Consider the following 24,533-nt stretch of genomic DNA (forward strand, 5'->3'; position numbering starts at 1 on the left):
CCGTGGGACCAGCGGACCCTCCACAGGCACGCCTGCGGGAGGTCCACCGGAGCCGCCTGCCGCCCTCCCGACGACCGGCAGAGCGCCCCCCGCGCCATGCCGCCCCAAGCACGCGCTTGGCGTGCTGGGGTCTGGAGCCGCCCCTGACTAAAGGCAGGACAAGAAGTCATGGGCTTAATCCGCAGCAAGGGAGAGCTAAGTTAGATATTAGGAAAAACTTTCTAACTGTCAGGGCTGTTAAGCTCTGGAACAGGCTTCCAACAGAGGTCATGGAGTCCCCATCACTGAAAACTTTTAAGAACAGGTTGGACAAACCCCTGTCAGGGATGGTCTAGGTCTACTTGGTCCTTCCACTGTGCAGGGGGCTGGACTTGATGCCTTCTCGAGGACCCTTCCAGCCCTACGTTTCTATGATCCATTCTGCCAGCCCCAGATCACCAGACTACATCTTGCTGTGGCTGTGCCCTCTCCTGGCCTGGACACCTCTCTACGTGGAGGGAGAGATGTGTGGGTGGCCAGAGCCGGGTACACCGGCTTTACGCTACTCGGGATTCCGCTACAACAGGGGACTCGTGTGCTGCCCCTTTTGAGCAGTTTTACGTTACCTGTTCTGTAACTGAGCAGCGCAAAGGGGACGCAGCCGGGGCGAGGATCTGGCCATGGTCATACATAGTAACACCAGGGGCTCCCCCCTGCATAGCTAGATCTGGCGCATAACAACGTAAGCACAAGGTAAAGGGGGATGAGCAGGACACGTCGCTCGGGGAAACCAGATCCTCCAGCAATGAATGCTACAGCACAGCTCCCAATTACACCTGCCTGGCGACAGGAGAAAGGCCTAAGTGGGGGTCGTGTAGCTAAGCACCCGCTTAGCACGACTGGGATCATGGCTAGTGATCATCCAGTCTTCATCCTTCCTCGCCTTGTGCAATGGTGAGCAAGGGCACGGCCTGGCGGGTATCATTGCAGGTGGCTTCACCCACGCTGGAGCACTGCAGCTCCTTGCAAGGACCTGCAGGCTCCATCCCTATCGGATGAGATGAGCTGGTTTTAAAGCACGAGGTCGCTATGTGGCCGTGTTCTGAGTCTGGGACCCGGCGTGGCACCTGGATCCTGGGATCATGGGTGCATTATGCAGGTGACCCTCTCAGCACTGGGAGGTAGAGAACTTGGCGCGGCTCGGCATGCAGAAACCCTGTCTGATTCTGGAGTGGTAGGGACTCAGAGGCAGCCATGCCCAGTCCTGCTTGACTAGAAGGAACAGGCGGGTTTGACAGTGAGGCAGCTAAAGTGAAAAACTTGGTGGTCTTGAGGCTTTGGGAGTCCTCTAGAGAGGACACTGAATGGCTGAGTTTAATTGTCCTCCCGTCACATTGTGAATACATTTACTCCTGAGGGCATTCTGCGCCAAAAAATTACAAATTCTGCACCAAAAAATTGAAAATTCCATGCCAAAAATTGAAAATTCTGCGCCAAAATTTTTAAAAATTCTGCGCACAATATTTTAAAATTCTGCAAGTTTTATTTGTTAATAAATAAATGCAGAGGCTCCGGCATGGCAATGGGGAGCACAGGCCACTGGCTGCATTGAGGTGGGAGATCACCCTGAAGCCCCCACCTCCCCCAGGACATGGACTCAGCGGTGAGGCCGCACCTGACCCTGACACAGCAGGGCCTGGGCCTGCCCCAGAAACACCCTGGGGTCCTGCCCCTCTGCACTAGGTGCACCAGGTGTGGGGCAGGCAGCTCAACCAGGCAGGATCCAAGTGTGGAGGGGATCAGTGTGGGGGGATCCCGGTGTGGGGTGAGAGGATTCTATGTGGGACAAACTGGTTGCAGGCAGCTCATGGGCGGGGGGTCTAGGTGTGGGGGGGGATCTGGATGCACACAGGCTCGAGGGGGCGGGGGTTGTAGGCGCCGGGGCAATGGGACTCTGTAGGGGCGTTCTCTCATTAAACTCAATACATCCCCTCTGTCAACTACCCGGCTTCTGCTCTGGATCTCTCCTGGCTGCGTCATGTGCAGCTGGAGTTCAGGAAACACGGTGGGCTGCTCTGAATGGTGATGAATATGCTAGAGAATAATTATGAGCATGTCCGATCAGAGAAAAATCACATTTTAATTGTATAATTACAGCAATTTAAAAGTCCCCAAGCCTTAAACGCCTCTGATTGCCAGTAGTATAGCAAACCGCAATCCTCCATGGGAGTTAGCAGCCTTTGCAAGAGATGTTTGACAGCCTACTTTAAGCTGTTCAAGAAAGTGCTTTAAAATGAGTTCTTTTCATTTCCAAAGCGTGCTGCTCATCAAGGCAAATATTATCTAACAATAAAAAAACCCTCTAACCTGCAGCCTCAGCTCAGCGGACCTCTCAAATACCATTATTTGAAGTTAGCGGGAAGGAAGGATGAAGAGTTTGGAGCAGGTCTCAATCACTCATTACAAGGGCTAGGCATAAGCATCACCTGATTCTGCAGCCATTACATGAGAAGGAGCTGCAGCCTTCAGCGTTAAGTGAACTTCCATTCTCCTATCTGCAGTTTATCCCCAGTAAACAAACTGCACAAGCACCTGGGGCCAAATTCTGTGCTCAACGACAATGGGAAATAAAGGGAGTCAGACTATCATGGGGAAGCCATGTTAGTCTGTCTCCACAAAAACAACACGGAGTCTGGTGGCACCTTAAAGACTAACAGGTTTATTTGGGGATAAGTTTTCGTGGGTAAAAAACCTCACTTCTTCAGATGCAAGGGAGTCAGACTGATCAGCGTAACCAGGGGTGGGATTCTGTGAGTATTTGCAGTGCAAGTGCATTTGGAAGTGGATTTGGAAACAAGGGAAAAGTCCACCTGGAGTTTGGAAATATTTTTGTATAGATGAAAAAGGCAGGAATACAAATTTATTAAAAAAAATTGGAGACCAATCCTTAGGTTCAGCCACCTCTGTGCTCCCCTGATCCCACGACTGGCTATTGGTCAACTAGCCCCCTGTGTAACTTAAATTGTTCAGTCACAGGAAGGATCCTTCCAAGTGAAGGAGAGAATGAGATATAATGTCTGAAATGAAAAGTAGAGAGAGAGAAGAGTTTCTCCAAGAGGGAACCTGATGGATGTGGTCATGGCTAGAGACTCCAACAGCTTAACAGCCAAACAATGAAAATTACCCAGGAAAGTAATTTCCGTGCAGGGTCCTGCTATCACCACTGTATCTTTGCAGGAGTGACTCTCATGTAGGCCCTGTGTAATAATCTATCCCCAGCCACAGAGCAACTGTACGGTGTCTTCCATCATTGCAAGCACTCTTTGGCTGATTCTTTCAACAATCTCTGAACTGGTGTCTACAGTCGATTGTTGTGAGACCACTTCCCACTACCAGGTTAGCAGCTGTGTTTTCAATCCACAGATTCATAGGCTTGTCAGGACAGAAAGGGCTATTCCCGCATCAAGTCCATCACAATAAGAATATTTATTGGAATAAAAATCAGACTGAAGCTGTTGGCAAAAAGTGAAAGATTCAGTTCAAATCTGGGGGAAGCTTATACTCTATAGCAGAGGTCAGCAACCTTTCAGATGTGATGTGCCGAGTCTTCATTTATTCACTCTAATCTAATCTAGTTTCGCCTGCCAGTCATACATTTTAAGGTTTTTAGAAGGTCTCTTTCTATAAGCCTATAATATATATGTATGTAAAGTAAATAAGGTTTTTAAAATGTTTAAGAAGCTTCATTTAAAATTAAATTAAAATGCAGAGCCCCCCGGACCAGTGGCCAGGACCCGGGCAGTGTGAGTGCCACTGAAAATCAGCTCGTGTGCCCCCTTTGGCACGTGTGCCATAGGTTGCCTACCCCTGCTGTATAGAAATAAACAACAAATGAACTCTTCTAAAAACAAGACAAAACCAGCCTGATTCCCCACTGTCTTGCACCTCGTGGAATTGTTTACACCTGTGTAACCTGAGTGATAACAGTACACAAGGCTTAAGATTTCTATGATTCTATAAGGCAGTGGCAGGCTCTCTGGCTCAATGTATCTCCGCAGAATGGAAGCCTGCTTTCTGTCTATCGGCAATGCTCCTGGGGTGGCTCACTCGTCACTGGCATTGTCTTCCACCTAAGGCAAGGCATGTTTTATCAATGGAACAGTTGCTCTCAATACCTACCCTGAACTGACCACCATTCCCATCATCCAGCTCTAGAATATATCCTTCCACCTGCACGGTCGACAAAGGGGGCTGTTTCCAGGACAATGTGGCGCTGTTGTTGTGGGTGCAACATTCTTCTAGTTGTAGGATTGGGGGTGCCGGCACTGGAGAGGAAGCTAAACAAAAATTAGTGTAACCCTGGCTTCTATGACCACAGTGGACATCAGGTGTAGCAAGTGCATTCAAATTGCTGTGAGGCACGTAAACGCATGCACATTTTCTCCAATATATGGAGGCCATGTTTATAACCTTGTTACCCAGCCGGCATTTCATGCTGGACTGAAGGTAAAATCTCACTGGACTGAGGCAGAGAGGAACAAGAAGGGACTGTTTTCTCAACTTACTTACCGTCAGAAGCTTTGCAGAATTTGGGTTTTTATCAGAAACTTTACTGGGGCTAGTTCATTTTCTCTTACATTTTCTTTCTAATAAATTTTGGATGAGCATGAAATCATAGCACCATGCCCCCACTTGTGAGAGTAAGGCTCCCATACCTAATCCACTCATCACAACACCATAACCAAAGACAAAGAAGGTCATAGGAGCACCTCCCCGATGTATTCTGAGAGTCTGGCTGCAGAGGGACAGGCATTATCATTCCCGGATGAGAACACTGCCACTGGTTGCAGTGTCAGTGGAAAGAGTGGGTCTAATTCACTTCTCTGTTACCCCAGGTTTCTGCCATGCAAGTTCATTACAATCAAAAGAGTTACACCAGCGTATCAATAGAATAGCGGAGTGGTGAGCCGGGCTCACAGCCTTTGTGATGACTTGTGGCTGGAAGCGCACCTGATCTTCCTCATGGTGGGTCATGAAGGAGCAGTAATTGTGTGTGTGTGTGTGTGTGTGTGTGTGTGTGTGTGTGTGTGTGTGAGATGGGTGCGGTGAGCCACATATAACAAGAGATAAATATGTTTTCAATTGTGCTAATTTAGTGCGAGAAAATGTTCTGGGTGGACATCGCTGTCAACCAAAATTGGCCAATGATCCTCTCCACAAAGTCTTGCCACTGTACCTCAGCCAACCCACAGTCACCATTCCAGAGGGGAGTATAGTGTGGACTCCATGGGTACGTCTACACAGCAGCTAAACACCCACAGGTGGCCCAGGTCAGCCGATTTGAGCACACAGGGCTTTGGCTGTAAAACTGCTGTGTAGATGTTTGGACTTGGGCTGTAGCAGGAGCTCTAGGAGCCTGCAAGGGGGAAGGTCCCAGAGCCTGGGTTCCAGCCTGAATCCAAACATCTACACAAATGCGCAGCTCTGTGTTTCCCCATCTCACAAGGTCCCCAAAGCCACAGGCTGGCAGCTGCGCTGCACCTGGCACCATTTAAAGGCGCATCCCAGCAAAGCAGCAACTTGGCAGCCTTTCTGGTGGGGTCTGTCTGCTTCACGGCTTCCTCAGATTGTCTCGCCTTCTCAGTCCTAAAAGAACGGAACAGGAAAGGCACAACACAGGCACAAAGGGGAGGCGAACGGGAGGCGGCAGGTGGTAGGGAGTGTGTGCAAAGGAAAAGGTATGAACACCAGAGGAGGAAACAGAACTAACAATAAAGGAAAAAGAGAAGCCAGATGCTGGGATTCAAATACACTGGAGGAATCCTCAGCTGCCCTGTTAACGGCCCCCTGGCACCACAGGAGCAGCACCAAGAGGCCAGATCACGAGCCAGGTACCATACCTGGGAGACCTTAAGCCATGTGGCTAATGTCTGTGGCAGCCTCCCCGGGGTTATCACTATTGGTCTCGGATGGTTTCTCTGATGCGCTTTGCGAACAGGCTTTTCTCCAGCAGCAGTGAGACGTCGTCCTTTCCCAGCAATTTGTTCCCTATGGCTCCAGTGCCTGGCATGTTCCCTTCCATTCCTCAGTTCCGATCTGTTCCCCCTTTCCCCAGTATCTCAGGTCAGGACCTTCCCCCACATCTGGGCTTTAGGGCAGGAGCTGCTCCCTGGGGTTAGTCCCCTCCTGGCTCAGCAGTTTTGTGTTCTGAAGAACTGAAATGGCGCTTCCTCTCCCAGGTGGGCAATATGCCCCTGGTCCCACTGCCGCAGAGGGTGCAACCGTGCTGGCGGCAGGCTATGTGGAGGAGCATATACGCCAGCCGTTAAGGTGGCATCAGCAGCAACAGACTGGAAACCAGCCTCTTTACGTCCATATCCTATGTGCCCATGGGGGAGGGTGTCTTTCTACACGGCAGGCTGAGCACTAGGTAATGTGCTCCCCCTCCCCCCAGAGCTGGTCTATACAGGAGACTCTGCTGGGGACTCTCCCAGGGACGACGCGCACTAGCTTCATTCCTTTCGGGCCCTTTCTCTGAGCGTGCTAGGAATGGTCCCAGCATGTGCCGCCATTTCCTTCCATTATTACTCAGCTCCAAAAGGAAGGGGAGGGGCTCCATCATCTCACATCCAATATCAGAGCTCCAGAATACGGCCAGTCGGGGCTACCTCCAACACGGCTGCAAAGGGAGAAGAATAAGGCCCTGGCCCTCCAAACTGAGTAAGTAGCGGGGACAGGGCAGCAAGTGCGAACCCGCTGCTTGTCCCGAGCTGTACCTCTCACCCCCCCGTGCCAGCCAGCCGAGCGGGAGCATGCCACATGCTTTTAAAGACTGAAGGAATTTACTCCTGCCCAGCGCAAGAGGGGGCAGCAGCGGGATTGTAGCTCTGAGGGGAACCTCTGAGACCCAGGGCCTCCCCATAGGTTGGTGCAGTTTGCTCAGGCCTCTGGCGTTCCTGGCCCACATCTGGAAATGGTATTTGTTGTGTGGTTGCCCAGTTACGTGATTCCGGTGAATTCCGTGTGTTCTTAATGCAAAGGGAAAGACAGCTAAGCCAGCAGCAGACTTGCTCTTACTAATTAAAAACAAACCCTTAGGGTAAATTATTAAAACAAGGGAGGAAGGAGACTCCCCACTGCCTACACGATTTGTGTGCAAGCTGCAGAGAAAGTTCAGCCCTGACTGAGTTTCAGTCTTCGCCACTCTATTAAAAATGTTGCCGGTGCTTTAAAACAACGGTCCCGTTAACTCATGGTGAGTCATGGGTGTGCTTTGGACAGCCCTGCCAGATGCGTCCATCACGATTAATGCTATTATGTTAAACACATTCAGTGAATTAATAACGGTGGGGCCATTGTTCCAAATAGTCACCACTGCAGAGGGAGCACATGGTTAAGAGCTTTTTGTGCCTAACTGTCAAGGTGTTTGTCATGTATCAACTAATTGCACATCAGAACATCCAGTAAAGACAGCAATGAATACACAGGGCCAGATCCTGAGCTGGTGACCCTGAAGTCCATACAGCTTCACCAGTGGACACCATATGAGAGCTGGCCCTTCGCTGAACGTATGCCAAAGCAGATAATAGGTGTAAGGTTGGCTCCACCCAATCACAGTTTGCCATGTCACAGCCAATTAGCATCTTCTTTCAATTGCCAGGGCCTTCACAAGTCAGAAATTGCTCACCGGTTGTGCCGGCTCTCTGCGCTCTGTGAATTAATGAGACTTGGCAGGGGTAGACCACAGCAGAACCAGTTGCCCACAAGGAGAGAATATAATCAGGAGGAAATTAAAATTAAGCTGAAGCGCTTAAAAAAACAAACAATAAACCAAAAAAAAAAAAAAAAACCCCACAAGGAAAAAGCCGAATGATCGGGATGTTGTGGTTCTTTGCTATAATGTAGCATGCCGAATGTTTCTGGCATGTCTGAGATGATAACGCTCTCGGGCTCAGGCAAATTTACATTCTTGTTTGAAAGCTGTGCTTTCAGTCAAGACATTCAAACTGGAGACAGCCAGCCCGTTATCTAGGCAATGCAAACCACCGTTCGGCAGCGTGTGTGGAGGGATGTAGCCATTTCTTTATACTGCTTCAAAACCCTCCCCACTTCACACGTGTGAGAATTCCCACTGAAGCCAAAGGGACAGCGCACGTCAATCAGTCAAGCAGGATTTGGCTCAAGTGTGAAAAACCTCTTCTCCTTTGAGATCCGCACAATTGGGGAGCAGGCGGCCTCAGCATCATGGGTTCGGAACTACTTCCAAAGCACGGCCAGGTGCAGCCGTGCTCTCCCTGACTCTCATTTCGAAGAGTTTGCCCTGGGGAGCCAGAGAGGCAGGTACAGCTGGATGTTCCTGTGGTTCAGACAAAACTGACCCAGGAGGCAAAGAAAACAAGAACACAAGGGCTGGTTCTGACTTCCTGAGTGACCTGACACGAGTCATTCAGCCTCTTTGTGCCGTGGCTTAATAACCTTGATATCCATGGGTGTTGTGAGGCGAAAGCGATTACTACTTGTGAAGTACACTGGCCTTTTTGGAGGGAAGGTATTACATCAGATCCCAGTGCTGAGCACCTCCTGCGAAACACGGGCGGCCCCGTCATTGTCAACTGTTTGTACAGGGCACTGAGGAGGAGACAGTCCTTGCCTCCAGAATCTTGCCCTCTAGACACAAAGGGTGGCAGAAAGGAAGGATTATTACCCCTGTTTCACATCTGGGAAACTGAGGCACAGTGCGACAGAGTGACTTAACCAAGGCCCCGGAAGGAGTCTGTGGCAGAGCTGAGTATTGAATCTGTACAGTTGCTTAACCACAGGACCGTCTCTGAGGTTTTAAACCCACCTTCTTAATTTTAATTTGTAAGGAAACAAATATCTTAAAAAACAAAGTCCATAGTAGATAACATTAGCTCCAATGTGTTGCCCCTTTACAGCCGGTGGTTTTTCATTAAACCCAGAGATTGTGTTGAGCACAGGCCAATGACAGGTGAGTGCTATTTGCTAAATGTACTGAAGATAGGTTCTTACCTTTCATCTGCACAAAGTCGAGCTGATGGATGGACTGCAGCAAAGGCGCACTGTCCAGGTTTAAATCAAAGTCTGTGGTCATCCTTGGGGTCAGCGTCCCTTTTCCCCACTGGTCCTCAGTCAAGTGCACTCTCCTGATCAGAGCATCGGAAATCTGATTGCAACAAAGACCACACCCTCAGCTGTTACATGCCACGCCAGCAAGGGCTTTGTGCCCTAGCAAGAGCTGGTTCTTTACGACGGTAAAAGTCAACAGGGCTTGAAATCAAAGGCTTGGCTCCCGTTGAGTTTGGGCCTCACTAAAGTTTCATGGTGACCTGAGTTTTGCCGTTGACTTCAATGGGGCCAGGGTGTCACCCAAGGGCTCCACCGAGGCCGTTCATTTTAGGTTCAGATTTGTAAATCACTTCAAGCTGAACGAAATCATGTCTCTGGAGCTACCGAGCATCTTAGTTAGGCCAAATGACTCAATGCCACTTACGGGGGTGACCCCATGCCCAGAGACGTCAATGCAAGGGCTTTCCCTGGCTGCAGTGGGAGCTGGAGCTGATTCTTATGAACGAGTATTGTTCTTGTGAGCCACGTATTGAATCTGTCTCCCATTGAGGGCTTCGTGTTTTAATATTTAATCTAGAAATACAATAAGAATCTTCCTCCAAACTCTTCTCCCAATGTCTGTGTAAGCCACTGTTCTCACAGGATGAATTCATTCCTGTTTTGCTTCTGACCTTACATTCAGCCTTCTCCAGCCTGTTTCCGTCTCTGACGTCCACGTAAGATTTTTTTCTCCTTACAGAGGGCCAGTTTCTGATGTCCTTGCTCACAATGAGTAGTAATTTTGCACAGTGCCATTGAAATCATGCAGAGAAAGGTGCTACTCACGTGGGTTAAGAGTATCAGGAGCTGTCTCATAGCTAGTGCCGCTGCGTTTCTCGTGACCAGTCAGCAGTACACACTCTTAGAGCACAGAGCTGTGTCTCTCTTATTCGTTCTTCATTGACAGGTAATATCTCTAGAAATACTCAGCTAATACAGAGTCTGAACCTCCTCATGCTACAGTGATGGGAGTTTAGCTGCTGAGTTCCAGTGGAACAGGACAGGGCCCCAAATTGCTAAGGAATCTTCTTAACATTGTTACTATTCTAGACTGAAAATAGCGGGAAGAAAATCTCCCTAGCCTAGATGACTATACTGGGCCCAATCCAGTATGACACCTTGGAGCCCTCTTCCGCACCCCACAAATCCCTGGGGCAGCATCAGCCCGTGGTGCAACGGAGAGCAACCTTACACTAGCTGGTAACAGTGGGGCCTGTTACACTAGAAAGCAGAAGCACACTGCTGCTGGCCATGTCTCCTCTCCTTGGCCAGGCCTCTGACATGGCTCCTATGCTGGTGGCAGTAAGGGGATGGGGGTGATGTAGAGCTTTAATAATCCTTTACAAAGTATTTTTAGACCTTATATATATACACTCACGCACACACAGATATCATAGAATCACAGAACAGGAAGGGACCTCGAGAGGTCACCTAATCCAGTCCCCTGCATTCACGGCAGGACTAATTATTATCTAGTGCCTAAATATTCCTGATGGGATCAGCACATTCTTCTAATGACCATGAATATGGACCAATCAACCTGGGGCCGTACACCTTCGTGGTGTAGCTCCACTGACGTCACCCCTGTTACACCAGGGATGAATGTGGCCTCTGGATCTGCATTCGCTCGCTCTCCCAGCCAGCCCAGCTCTTCCTTCCAACGGGCGGCACCTGGGAGTGAACAGCCACACACCCACCTGTAAAAACCCACTGGGGTCGTTCTCTTTGATGACCTCCAGACAGTACTCCATCAGGCCTGTGGTCTGGCGCAGCTTGACTGTGCAGTGAGAGATCTGGTCTCGTACCACCTGCAACGAGACGAGGAGACGAGATGAAGAGAGTTTCCAAGTGCAGGTGGAAGCAATGAGGGTTGAAGGGAATGCGCCTGCCCCCCAAAAGTGAACAGGGGCTTTGCCATTGGGAAGAGGATCAGACCATGAGAGGATGAGACTGAAGAAATCTATCAAAGGATGGGAGCAAAAGACTAAAGAGAACATCAAAGACAGGAGTTAAATAATTGGACTCCAGAGCCCTGAATCCATGAAGAGCACACTACTGGCATTGGATTCATTATTCAAACTAGTGGGTTAGATGTAGCTCTGCTCTCTGCACACCATTAATACGAGGAAGCAACACAGGAACAGCTGAGTTCCAAATAACTGTTTACTCACTATACACAACACACGTGGCCCAGCTACAGATAGACACAGCTGGTAGGGTTCTAGTGGCTTCTGCAGCAGAAGACAGGGAGACCCACTAGAGGGTTTCCAAATTATTCTAAAAGGGGGCTACCTAATTCCTATCATCCTCAGCCGGTGCCAAACAGTGAAGTGACTCTGTCTCCAAAGAAGACATTCCAGTTTATCAGCTGAGGATCCGGCCCTGTATTTTTAAACTAAACACATATAAACTTCAACATTATCAATTATTATTAGCAGTAATAACACCTAGTCCTTATCTAGCATGTTTCATCAGCAGATCTCAAAGCGCTTTTCAAAAGAGTATCACAATCCCCATTTTACAGATTGGTAAACTGAGGCACAGATTGGTGAAGTGGATTGCCCAAGGGCATCCAGGAACAGAGCTAGGACTAGAACCAGTGCCCTATTTACTTACAAGGCTACACTGCCTCCTTCCCTTAGTGGTGGGCTGTAGTGAAAGTAACTTCTTCCCAAATGCCAGTGCTGTCAGTAAAATAGGGTCCTCAAATGCTTCCTTCCTTTATTCCAGGAGCGACATCTTTCTCCATTAACTCTTTCCACCTCTGCACAGCTCAGCTCTCCCTCTGCTTTGAGAGCTACAGGTGGGAAGTGCTAGATAAGAACTAGGTGGTACTACAGCTAGTAACTGATAATGCTGCAGTTTATATTTTTTGATCACTGTATAATCACGTGTTCAGTTCTGCAGGGTGCTGAGTGCTGAGTCCGCAGCACAGGGCACATCACAGCAGGCCCTACATTTGCAGGATGCAACCGCTGGTGTCACTGGGTAATGAGAACCGTGGAAACACATGCAAATTAATCCACAGATCTGGAGGACAAGTCAAGGTGAATTACTTAGTGCTACCTACAAATGACCAGCAAGAATCCGTCTGCAAGAACGCCCAGCACTCCACAGATACAATCACTACCTCTCTCTTTAAGGTCCCTGTAAAATCACTACTTCTTTATGTTACTTACTCTGTGGCTCTCCAGACCATGTTCTCAATGAAGATGCATCAGTTCAATTGTAGGGGATTCCTAGAAATGGAAGTGCTGCATGACCCTGGTGGCGGAATACAAATGGGTGCACTGACCCTGATCTGCCCAGAAGAATAGCAGCAATTTATAGCAGATGTCTATACCGGCAGGAATCACAGAACATCACTGTGTTGAGTCCTAGTAACTGGAACATTAACATGCCCGTCTTCGACCCTTCCTCACAACCTATGGTCCTTTTTCACTGTGAGTCACCGGAGTGAGTCAATCTTTCTCAGCTCTGGCGCTTGGGTCTCCCGACAGTCTGTTCTGGAAGATGGCTTTAGTGACTGATGCAATGTAATATACTACACTGTACAGTGCTTACTGCTTGCTGGCACTCCCCTCTGACCATTACTGCCAATCTCTTACCTGCCAGGACGGATTTTTGCTGAATATTCTGCACTTGTTCAGCACACAGAACTTCAAGTGGTGTCAATGGAAGTTTTGTGCACAGAATACGCAATAGAGATTTTTCACTAAGGATAAGAGCTCTGTAGCACAGATCAGTGAGAGTAATTTTATCCTTTTGGCTGAATGTGCCAATGGCAGGTCTGAGACATTTTGAAAAAAGAGCTCAATGATCTGTAAACTTCTCCTTTAGGCCTCAATCAAGCTAACCGATTTGGTAGATCCTATTTATTTAATGTGCCATACAGACAATAAAGCACAGAATCATAGAAGATTAGGAAGAGACCTCAGGAGGTATCTAGTCCAACCCCCAGCCAGGGCTTTGATGGGATGTTCCATCAGCATATGCAGGAACAAACCATTTGAAAAGCCTGAAGTAAATGGAACTGGAGAAACCCCGAGGTCACAGTTTTGCATTCATCGCTACAGTAGTTACACCACAGTATCAATGTACCTGTGATTCACCAGCCAGGTATTTGAACAGACAGCGCTATTGGCAAGGTAGCTTCATCTGATGACAAGGGAAATGTATCACCCAAACATCCTCATTGTTCAGATACCGTAAGGTGAAATGACGCACGCTCTGATCTTCTGCACCCAATGTGACTGGCTGGTAAGAGTGTGCAGCTACTCCTTCAGGCCAATCAGTGAGATCTTGTGTTTCTCAGGTATAATGTAACCACCTACACATAATTACCTACCACACTGAAAACTGTCCAGAGCTCCATGTAACTCAGGCTGAAATGCCCATTTATGCATTAGTTAAAGGATTGCCAACAAATAATTTTCTATATAGCTCCTGATTTGTATTGACTCTCCACTGTGTGCAAAACCCCTTTTGCTGGTTTTATGCCTCTTTCTAGGAAAACATTATATTTGATTTGATTGCTGTAATCCCCTTTGGTTTAATTCTCTGGGTCTGAAGTTGCTTTCACTTATACTGGTGCAAACCAGGTCTACGTTCACTGAAGTCAGGAGTTGCACCAATGTACGGAGAAGAGAATCAAGTCTAAGCTGTCCATGCACCAGCAACCCTGACCATATCAACACAAGAGCATTCACAGCTCCGGAAACAGGGTTAACTAGTGCACTGTTGAGGTAAAACCAGCAGGGGGAGCTCACACATTGTTTTTTTGGTATGTTCCACCATACCAAAGTGGTGAATGCTAGTTTGCTTTTAATTTTGTGGCAGCATGCAGTAGCCATGGGTTACCTTTCAAGGCCAGGATATAATGCAGAGAGGCTGCCTTCACCAAGGCATGGCAATTAGAAGGGCACATCAGAGTTTTGCCCTAGACATACTGAAGATTTCCCTAGAGTTATGAGGAAGATGTAATTCAATGCTAATTTGACACCCAAGTAAGCTGAAATGATTATCCTGAGAAGGAGGAGCACGACCTAATGGCCAGGCCAGGAGACTGAAGCCCTGGGTTCTACTCCTGGCTCTGCCATTGACAAATTGTGTGACCACACCCAAACCATATCCCTTCTCTGTGCCTCAGTTTCCCTCCTTTATCTATTTAGATTGTGAGCTCTTTGGGGCAGGGACTGTCTCTCACTATAGGTTTGATCCATGTCTAGCATAGAACCTCTTAGCACAAGTGTAATACAAATGATAATATATAAATACACTGTCTTCTAACCAGCCCCTCACAGCTCTTCTATTCCTTCTGCCAGCAATTTCTCAAGAAACTCCTCTGTCCCCAGGCTTATGAACTGGCGTTTGGCTCTTGTCAAAAAGCTGGGGCCTCCTGGGGAGTGTTGTTCCTGCCTCAGCTGCTGTTCTTTCCATAGCACATTGCAGTGAGTGAAGGTCACTGCTCCGCTCATTTCGGTCGCTTGATGTACTTTGACATTTTAAATTAACCCGTTTTAACGACAGCCCCACGTACAGCAGCTGTTTGCAGCACAATGAGTGGCCCTAAACTCAGGGGGCTAAAGTCTGCTTTACCCTTCAGGGGAACGGCAGGTAAACACATTCCCCGCTAGCAAAGGTGTCAGGATGGTTCTCCTAGTCACTGCAGACATGGCCTGCCTCTGCTCTGCACCCAGCTTCTTAAACCGCTTCAGAGCATCGTTAGGGCTAGTTTGCAATGGCTCCTGCCTTGCCTGCACTGTCGAGGGGAAACAGAAGCCAGACTGGGCCCCGAGAGTTTCATTGCCTGAATAAGCTGAGAGCAACTTGCTCACTGGCCAATGCACATCTAATCCCATCTACACCTTTAACACTGCTCCTCTGGGACTTGGCACCTCACTCCAAAGCCATCTCTGCTGCTCTCACCATTGTGCCGAGCACGTTCACTTCATGACAAGTCTTGAGACGCCGCATGGGTTATCATTAGCCCTTAGCGTCATTGGGGCTGATTCCCTGCTGCCTTGTAACCTGGTCCAGTCATTTATGTCGGGCAAAGTGGGTGTAAAAGACTCCTTGGGCCAGATTCTTGTCTCAGGTGCTTCGGTTCTAAACCCCCTGTAATCCCACAGTCTTCAGTGGTGGTACTCTGGGGTAAGCAAGGGTACGTCGACACTGCAATAAACAACTCGAGGCCGGCCCGGGTCAGCTGATTCAGGCTCGCGGGCCTCAGGCGGCTGCGCTGTCGAATTGCAGTGTAGACATTTGGGCTTGAACTGGAACCTGGGCTTTGGGATCCTGCAAGGACAGAGGGTCCCAGAGCTTGAGCTCCAGCCCAAGCCCAGACGTCTATGCTGCAGATTTGTGCTGTGCAACCCATGCCCCACGAGCCTGAGTCAGCTGACTTGGGCCAGCCACGGCCACGTCTTTTATCACAGTGTAGACCCCGGGGCCTTCTCAGATTCTCTCCTCAATGGCAACCATTCAGATGACCTGATTCGGGCCATACGGCTGCTCTGCAGGATAAGCAGTCGCTGCCCAGTCATGGAACCTGCTCTGGTTCCTAAAGTGCACATCGACCACAAACACCAACGCACTGTGAACTCCACCTGAAGACACTGCATGTTTCTGTCGGTCGGACCACTCATGGGCTGTGTAAACGCTGTACCAAATGCACATAAAAGCAGCAGCCTCCCCTTCATCCCATCCTGCTGTGAAAACGCTCCCTTGGGAAATGCGCATACTGCTAGCGAGGCAACAAATATGGGATTGGCAAAACAATCTTTCTCTTCTAATCTTTGCAGCTTAAATCTCGGTTCAGTTCTCGCCGGATAATGAATTCATGTGCTTCTCCCTACCAAGTCAATGCTTTAATAATATCATCAGTGGAATCACCATCTGCTATACCTGGCAATGCATGTAAATCTCAGATAATTTAATGCATAGCCAAAATAAAACTAAGAAAATGGTTTCAAGGAGAGACTAAGGTCAATGGCAAGTCAGTCTAACCTGGGGGCCTACTGCAGATCAGCTGCCCAATGCTGGTTCACATCAGGCCTTGCATTCTTCATGCACTGTCTGCGTTACTCGCTGCGAAGCATTACTGAAGCGTACGTGCAATAGACAATGCACATACGGATTGCACTGCAGGGCTCAGGCACTGGATGTGTGCGGATGAAGCACTAGACTGAACATGGGAATTTTAAACCTACAATATTATGCAAAGTAAAAACATTGACGATTGTCATCAGCAGGGTGATTAGCTGGGCCTGGACCAGGTCCAACACGTTTCTGAAGCAGGATCAATGAAATTCCCACATATGTCAATAGACGCTGTGTAGCTGAGCGTTCAGCTGTGAGCACAACTGTCCTGCACTTTGGGCCCAGCACTCACACCACAAAGGCGGACCCAGTCTGCAGCTGCAGGGTCTCCCAGTAATTCATCCGCTCGAGCAGGAGGGACCGCTGGCGCTTGCATCCCCAGGGAAGAGGCTGGGGGTGCCACCACTTCAAACCTGCAGATCCCACTGGATTTACCAGCGCCCTGAAGCTTCTACACAGTCACCCTGACCTCTGCTCTGGTGCCCATCCCCCTGGCTTCTGTGCACAGATGTGCTGCTAGGGGCTCCCCTGTCCCACAGCTGCCCCCCGCCCCCGGAGGGAAGGGAGGATTTTCCCTGGGCAGAGGGGGAAGGAGAGATTCCTGGGGTTTTGCCCCAGGTTTGGAGTTTTGAATCTGGCAGTGAACAGCTGGCCCAATCCTGCCCTTCCAAAGCAGAGCTCCTGGAAGCTCCGACAGATGGGGCCGCCAGTGATTATGGGGGAAAAGTGGGGCGCACCCAGAGAGAGCATTCCAGCCTTCTGCATCCCCCAAGCCAGGATCCGTGGGACTGAGCTCCCCTCTGCGCACATACGTATATGGGGGAGCCTCGATTTTACACGGGTTCCCCAGTTCCACTTCCGGCATCGCTGGTGCGACGCATACAAAAGCTGTGCTGCTTATTGCCTGAGCAATGATACACTGGAACCATGCATGTGGTGTCCCCTATGCAGGGCCGCCCAGAGGATGCCGGGGGCCTGGGGTCTTCGGCGGCGGGGGGCCCCTGCTTTGGCGGTAATTCGGCGGCGGGGGGTCCTTCCGTTCCGGGACCCACTGCTGAAGTGCCCCGAAGACCCGCGGTGGGGGCCCCCTGCCACGGGTCTTTGGGGCACTTCGGCAGCGGGTCCCGCTTCGGCGGTAATTCGACGGCTTCGGCGGTAATTCCGGGTCCTGCCGGCAAAGACCCGGAGCGGAAGAAGCTCCGGGGGCCCGGGCCCCACGAGAGTTTTCCAGGGCCCCCGGAGCAAGTGAGGGACCCTGCTCCAGGGACCCCGAAAAACTCTCGGGGGGCCCCTGTGGGGCTCGGGGCCTGGGGCAAATTGCCCCTCTTGCCCCCCCTCTGGGTGGCCCTGCCCCTATGTGTGTGGTTCATCCCTCCTGGGCTTAATAGGGAGGGGGCAGTCCCCCCTACAGAAGCACCTGAGTGGAGCCAGGCTGGCAGGGAGCCCATGGAGTCCCCATCCAGGGGAGGGGCGTGCTTCTGTAGCCCAGCAGGGATGAACCACACACATAGGGGACTCCCCACTGGCAGGTCTGAAGATGCGATTCAGCCCAGGGACGGACTTGAGGGTTTGTCCCCAGATGCCCCTTCCCTACTTGCATGCACGTGTTAGATGGTACAGCACCAACTGCCGTCCAGCTGCCTAGAACGTGGCTCTAGGGCAGGTTAACGAGACCGACGGCTAGGAACAGTCACCGTGTCTAGGAACATGTCGGGAGTGGCCACCATTCACAGATACTGGTCAGGTGCTGAAAATGTAGGACATTATAATGGAAGAATTGGACACTTTGCTAGGAGTCTTTTTACTTCTGTACAACTCAGGTATTGGATTTTGTTGCTTGATAGTTGCCTTTTTCAAGTGAAACCCACCTCTCTTGCTCATAGAATCACAGGGTTGGAAGGGACCTCAGGAGATCATCTAGTCTAACCCCCTGCTCAAAGCAGGACTAATCCGTAGACAAATTTTTACACCCATTCCCTAAATGGCCCCCTTACGGATTGAACGCACAACGCAGGGTTTAGCAGGCCAACGCTCAAACCACTGAGCTATGGTGTGGCTGACTGGATTGGTCTTTATTTCTTGAGTTTAGGAGCTTTCCATTTTCCTTACCGATCTGCTGGTGACAAGCATGATTATCTAGTCAGCATGAAGCTGAGTAGCAGTAAAAGGAGCCGCAGCAGGTCTGCAGAAGCCAGCGCCTCTTTGTTACTTAGGGCTTGTCTACACTCAAAACCAGTACAGCTGCGCCACTGTAGCTGTTGAGTGAAGACATTACCTATGCCGATGGGAGAACCCCTCCCGTCAGTGCAGGTAATCCACCTCCCCAAGAAATGGTAGCTAGGTTGATGGAAGAATTCTTCTGTCGACCTAGGACTGCCTACATGGGGACTTTGGTGGGCTTAGCAACATCACTCAAGGGTGTGGATTTTTCACACCCCTGACCAGCATAGTTAAACTGACCTAATTTTGCAGTGTAGACCCCAGGCCTTACTCTTGACTGTGAATCTTTTCATTAGAAGTAGAATCTGAATCAACGACACTGAAAATCTACTTTTCCTACAAACCATTTCAGGACTAAGGGACTGATCCTCAGTTGGTGTAAATGGGCAAAGCTCCAGAGACTTTAAGGCAGCTATGCTGATTGGGGTAACCAGACAGCAAGTGTGAAAAATCGGGCCGAGGGAGGTGGGTAATAGGAGCCTATATAAGAAAAAGACCCAAAAATTGGGACTGTCCCTACAAAAACAGGACATCTGGTCACCCTAATGCTGATTGACATGAGCTGATCAGCTGGCCCTCCGTTCACGCTGGGCAAACACTGGAGTGGGGCAGCAGAGCTGAAATGACGGAGCAGAGACTCCTTGAACCACGCTGCCTAAATGCACGAAAACTTAAATAAAAGCTTTTCCAAAAATAGTTGCAAACATCCGCCAGATTATATAAGGATCTGATCCAAACCCCACTATGGTCAACGGAAAGATTCTCATTGACTCCAGGGGGATTTGGAAAAGGCCAGAAGAGTCCAGCAACTCTGCTGCATTCATTACTTTGGAACGACAGCACTGAAAACCGATTTCAGAAGAACCTCAAGCATTTGACTCCTGCATAAATAAGGAGCAGTCTCCGGAGGGCAGCCTCTGGGTGATTAAGAACATACAGTATTCATCAGCTTACAGATGAAAACTGGGATCGCATTAATTTTGCATGGAAGTAGATAGGTTACAAAGCTCTCCTGCAAGTCCCACAATGCTAGGATGCAAACCAAGCCTTGCTGAATTATGGAACATGCTGAGAGGAGGCTAGTGGGATGTAACTGAATGGGTAAGTCACGTTGGGGAGTTTGGCCGTGCTGGGCTGGAGGTTCGGAAAGAGTTCAGAGCAGCTGCATACGATTCGGTGCTGATCTCTTCGATAACGCAAAGGGATTTTTTTTTCTTTACATGCTAAAGGGGGGCACCCGCTAGAACCCTCTGTTGCTAATTACTGCCTGTCATGAAGCATTTTTGTCAGCCACTGCAGCTCACTGCAACCTTAAAATAGGCAATTTATTCCAAAAGCTTTTCTTCCCGGAAAGACGACATTAGCTGTAATTTACATTTACAGCCCCTAAAAGACGATAACATCTGCACTCATCTCTGCACAAGTGTCTTCTTTCCTTTTCCGTACTCGACACTTCACTACCGAACCTTGGCCCCTCAGAGGTCCAAAAGGTGAGCTAGGCCAGAGCTACCATGCAGGAGGACTCCAGCTTAGGACACCCCGTGAGACTCCAAATCCTGCATGTCACCCGTGATCACTCTCAGGGCTTGTCTCCATGGTGCATTAGTCTGCACCAGAGGAGTGTACATTTTAGTCTGCACTAGTGTGTTATGAGCTAACTGGCTCGTGTAGATCCTGCTGGTGTGCACTAAAAGTTCCCTAGTATGGGTTATCATAGTACTGTTTGAAACAGAAATACATTAATGCGCATTAAGAAACTTTTAGTGCATGTCAGCGGTGTCCACACAGGTCAGTTAGTGCATGATATGCTTATGCAGACTTAAATTTACACCCCTCTGGTGTGGACTAAAGCACCATGTAGACAAGCTCTCAATCTCCTGAGCTGACTATCGCAAGGGTCAGGAAGGAATCACCCTATACAGCATTAGCCAGTGGCATTATGCTTTCTCCACCAACGGAGGCACCATGTATTGCCCATTGCCAAAGGGAGCCCTCAGCCTGATGAACCAGTGATTTGATCTGGCATGGCAAATCTTATGTCCCTATTAGACCTGGCTGAAAAATGGCGGTGGGGTGGGGTAGGGTTGGGTTGAGTATGTAGATTTTTGATTTTTGGCTGAAATTCAGATACTGAAAAATTGTGGTCAAAACCAGAAAAAAGTCAATGTGAAATTTCTGCTGTGGTGCCTCGTGCTCCTGTTCCCCTTTATAGACTGGGCTCCCTGGTCGGACCACATCTCCCATGATGTACCATGGTCTACTCTACTGGAGGCAGATCCTGTGCATCATGGGAGTCCTTGGCCATTGTGCATCATGGAAGATGTAAGCCGGTGTGGGAGCCTGGCCCATAGAGGAGAATCATAGAAGATTAGGGTTGGAAGAAACCTCAGGGAGGTCATCTAGTCCAACCCCCTGCTCAACGCAGGACAAACACCAACTAAATCATCCCAGCCAGGGCTTTATCAAGCCAGGCCTTAAAAACCTGTAAGGATGGAGATTCCACCACCTCCCTAGGTAACCCATTCCAGTGCTTCACCACTCTCCCAGTGAAATAGTTTTTCCTAATATCCAACCTAGACCTCCCCCACTGCAACTTGAGACCATTACTCCTTGTTCTGTCATCTGCCACCACTGAGAACAGTCTAGATCCATCCTCTTTGGAACCCCCCTTCAGGTAGTTGAAGGCTGCTATCAAATCTCCCCTCACTCTTCTCTTCTACAGACTAAACAATCCCAGTTCCCTCAGCCTCTCCTTGTAAGTCATGTGCCCCAGCCCCCTGATCATATCCATTGCCCTCCGCTGGACTCTCTCCAATTTGTCCACATCCTTCTTGTAGCGGGGGGCCCAAAACTGGACGCAATACTCCAGATATGGCCTCACCAGTGCCGAATAGAGGTGAATAATCACTTTCCTTGATCTGCTGGCAACACTCCTACCAATGCAGCCCAATATGCCATTAGCCTTCTCGGCAACAAGGGCACACTGCTGACTCATATCCAGCTTCTTGTCCACTGTAATCTCCAGGTCCTCCAGACATCGAGCCATTCATCACTACCCGTTGAGCCCGATGATCTAGCCAGCTTTCTATCCACCTTATAGTCCATTCATCCAATCCATACTTCTTTAACTTGCTGGCAAGAATACTCTGGGAGACCGTATCAAAAGAATGGGAACATGAGGTACCTAAATTATATCTCCCATAGTGTACTGCAGCGGCATTCAAAATTAAAATATTTTGGTTTTCAGGCAGTAATTTTTTGATAAAAAATTGACAGTTTCCACAGAAAGTGGACACTACTTGTGAAAAAATTCTCTCTGTACAAAATCCAATTTTCTGTCAAAAACCAATTTTGACAGAACATTTTCGAGCCGCCTTAGACTCTGTTTTAATAAGTTGATGTTCTTGATGCCCTGAGAGAAGGGTGCCTAAATTGCTCTCTGCTCTTAAGATCCCCTTCCTGTTCACTGAACATTGTCCAACATACTGAGTTAAGGAATTTCCCATATCCCACCCTTCCAGCTGGAAGTACGTAGCATCAATGGCAAAGGGCAAAGATTGATTTGAAGCCAGTTGGTCCTACAGAAAAGGGGGACGTGGGTCTGACAGTCGGCGCTACCTACTAGCCGGAGCAGAGCAACACCAAAATCTTGTGTCCAATCAAAAAGGGGTTTGATGCAAGAGCAAAGACAATACACTGCCCCACTCTGTCTGCTCTTGCTAGTAACAGGGCCTGTGTCCCAGAAGCTGAGCTCAGACATCATTGACTTATTATTATGGCCCAAGGATGCTCCCAAGAGAGGCCGTGCCAGAGTGCACTGTGACGACAGTAGTTTCACTTAACCAATGAGATTTTTTTCAAAATCCAATAGCCCAACTGGAACTTTTCACAAGAAACCCTATAAATCGAAAGCAAAGGGCCCGTAGGGCATCACAAGGCATTTTAATAGCCAGCCAGACTGAAAGGTTATGGCCGTTAAATTATCGACATTTGCCTTGTCTCTTTCTCTTGTTTAAAACAGCCATTCATTTCTAGCTGATATAAACATCAAATACCTAGTGCCCTCATTAACCATTAGAACAAATAAGCAAGAGGTGTGGTGAATTCTCTATCACCTGGAGTCTTTGAACCAGCCTGGGACGTCTCTTTCTACAAGATGTGCTCGAGGTCCACCACAGGTTGGGCCAGATGTGCTGGGTGACGTTTCTGGCCTGGGTTATGAAGGAAGTCACAACAGATCATTGTAATGGTCCCTTCTGGTCTTAAAATCTATGATCGAAACTAAAGAGGGGCTGTTTTCCCAAATGCAGACAGAGAAAAGGGTTATCAGTCGGGGGAACGTGGCGGGGTGGGAATGCTCCTTTTGTGGTACAGAACTAACAGGAGAAGTGGTTAAAACGCAGGTGGCAAGAACAACTGGAAAGATTCTGACATTCAGGCCTAACTTACAATGCCTATGTGTAATTTTTACAAAGTATTTCCAGTCAGACATGTTTCAGTGGAGATCAGAGGGGATTTGTAACTGGAATTGCAGTGGCAATAATGGTCATCATGATGCTGGAGGTACCATTTTTTTACAAAGTATTTCCGGTCGGACATGTTTCAGTGGAGATCAGAGGGGGTTCGTAACTGGAATTGCAGTGGCAATAATGGTCATCACAATGCTGGAGGTACCATATGTAGGAAACTTGAATGATCTCATCTGAGATGAGATGAGATTGAGATGACCTCTCGAGGTCCCTTCCAGTCCTATGATTTCCAGAAAAGGATCTGTAAGGTGCAGTTCCAAGCCCAGGTTCCAGTGCAAAGTACACAAATGGAGAACAAACTAAAAAGCCCCAGAGAAGTTAGAGCTAATAAAACAATTTAGTAAAACCAGCAGAAAGCAAAGTGGTATTAGAAGGCTAGAGGCGTAAAACCTCATCACTAAGGGACAACTCAGGGTAATAATAAATTTTGATAGAAAGTCCATTTACATTTGACTTCTTTAACAGCTCCCCAAGCTCATGCATTTTGCAATGTCATCTCTTTCTTCTGCAGTCTTTGCTGCCTCTCAGGATCAATGCGCCAGCTCTCTGTTCTAAGAAGAATGAGTCAGATGGCTTTGTTCTGTGATACCCAGGAGCCCGCAGATTCAACTGCCTCTTACTATTAATCCCAATCCTTACTCTACAGTCTCTGCAAGATGGTCTCTTGCACTTGGCGTTGTGCTTTCTCTACATGTGCAGGCAGAGTACCAACAGACTGTGTCCAAAACACTTGAAACCTTTTACAATCAATCCTCCCTCAGGTAGCAGAAAAATGAACTGTCCAGCCTTTAACCCCTTGTCATAGCTTCTCCCTTGTCCACTCCCCAGTGCAGAGACACTTCCGCAAGGTGCTCAGATACCTCCCATGGGCACGAGCAAGGTATAAAAGACTGAGAGACAATGTGGGGACTGGAGAGTTTTTGTAAAGAAAGCACAGGAAGGTCTCATGTTAGCTGCTGACACTAAGCTGGGGGGAGAGGTAGATACGCTGGAAGGTAGGGATAGGATACAGAGGGAGGTTCAACAAGGGCAGGTGCAGAGTCCTGCACTTAGGACAGAAGAATCCCATGCACTGCTACAGACTAGGAACCGAGTGGCTAGGCAGCAGTTCTGAAGAAAAGGACCTGGGGGTTACAGTGGACGAGAAGCTGGACATGAGTCGACAGTGTGCCCTTGTTGCCAAGAAGGCTAACAGCATTTTAGACTGTATAAGTAGGGGTATTGCCAGCAGATAGAGGGACATGATCATTTCCCTCTGTTCGACATTGGTGAGGCCTCATTTGGAGTACTGTGTCCAGTTTTGGGCCCCACACTACAGAAAGGATGTGGAAAAATTGGAAAGAGTCCAGCGGAGGGCAATAAAAATGATTAGGGGGCTGGAGCACGTGACTTCTGAGGAGAGGCTGAGGGAACTGGGATTGTTTAGTCTGCAGAAGAGAAGAATGAGGGGGGATTTGATAGATGCTTTCAACTACCTGAAAGGGGGTTCCAAAGAGGATGGATCTAGACTTTCTCAGTGGTATCAGATGAGAGAACAAGGAGTAATGGTCTCAAGTTCCAGTGGGCGAGGTTTAGGTT

General features: G+C 48.8%; 1 protein-coding gene across 6 annotated transcripts in view; it reads right to left on the reverse strand.

Moving 5' to 3' along the window:
* The window catches only part of TRIM9 (tripartite motif containing 9), a 120,993-nt gene that overhangs the window by 21,892 nt on the left and 74,568 nt on the right, over nt 1–24,533 (reverse strand). For all 6 annotated transcript variants that reach the window (XM_039537130.1, XM_039537128.1, XM_039537126.1 and 3 more), the window contains exons 4-6: nt 10,803–10,913; nt 9,010–9,163; nt 4,159–4,316 (exon numbers count right to left, since the gene is read on the reverse strand). In XM_039537130.1, coding sequence (XP_039393064.1) covers nt 4,159–4,316; nt 9,010–9,163; nt 10,803–10,913 — 423 coding nt within the window. The remainder of the gene's footprint in view (nt 1–4,158; nt 4,317–9,009; nt 9,164–10,802; nt 10,914–24,533) is intronic.

This window comes from Mauremys reevesii, linkage group 4 (genome assembly GCF_016161935.1).
Source record: "Mauremys reevesii isolate NIE-2019 linkage group 4, ASM1616193v1, whole genome shotgun sequence".
Lineage (NCBI taxonomy): Eukaryota > Metazoa > Chordata > Testudines > Geoemydidae > Mauremys > Mauremys reevesii.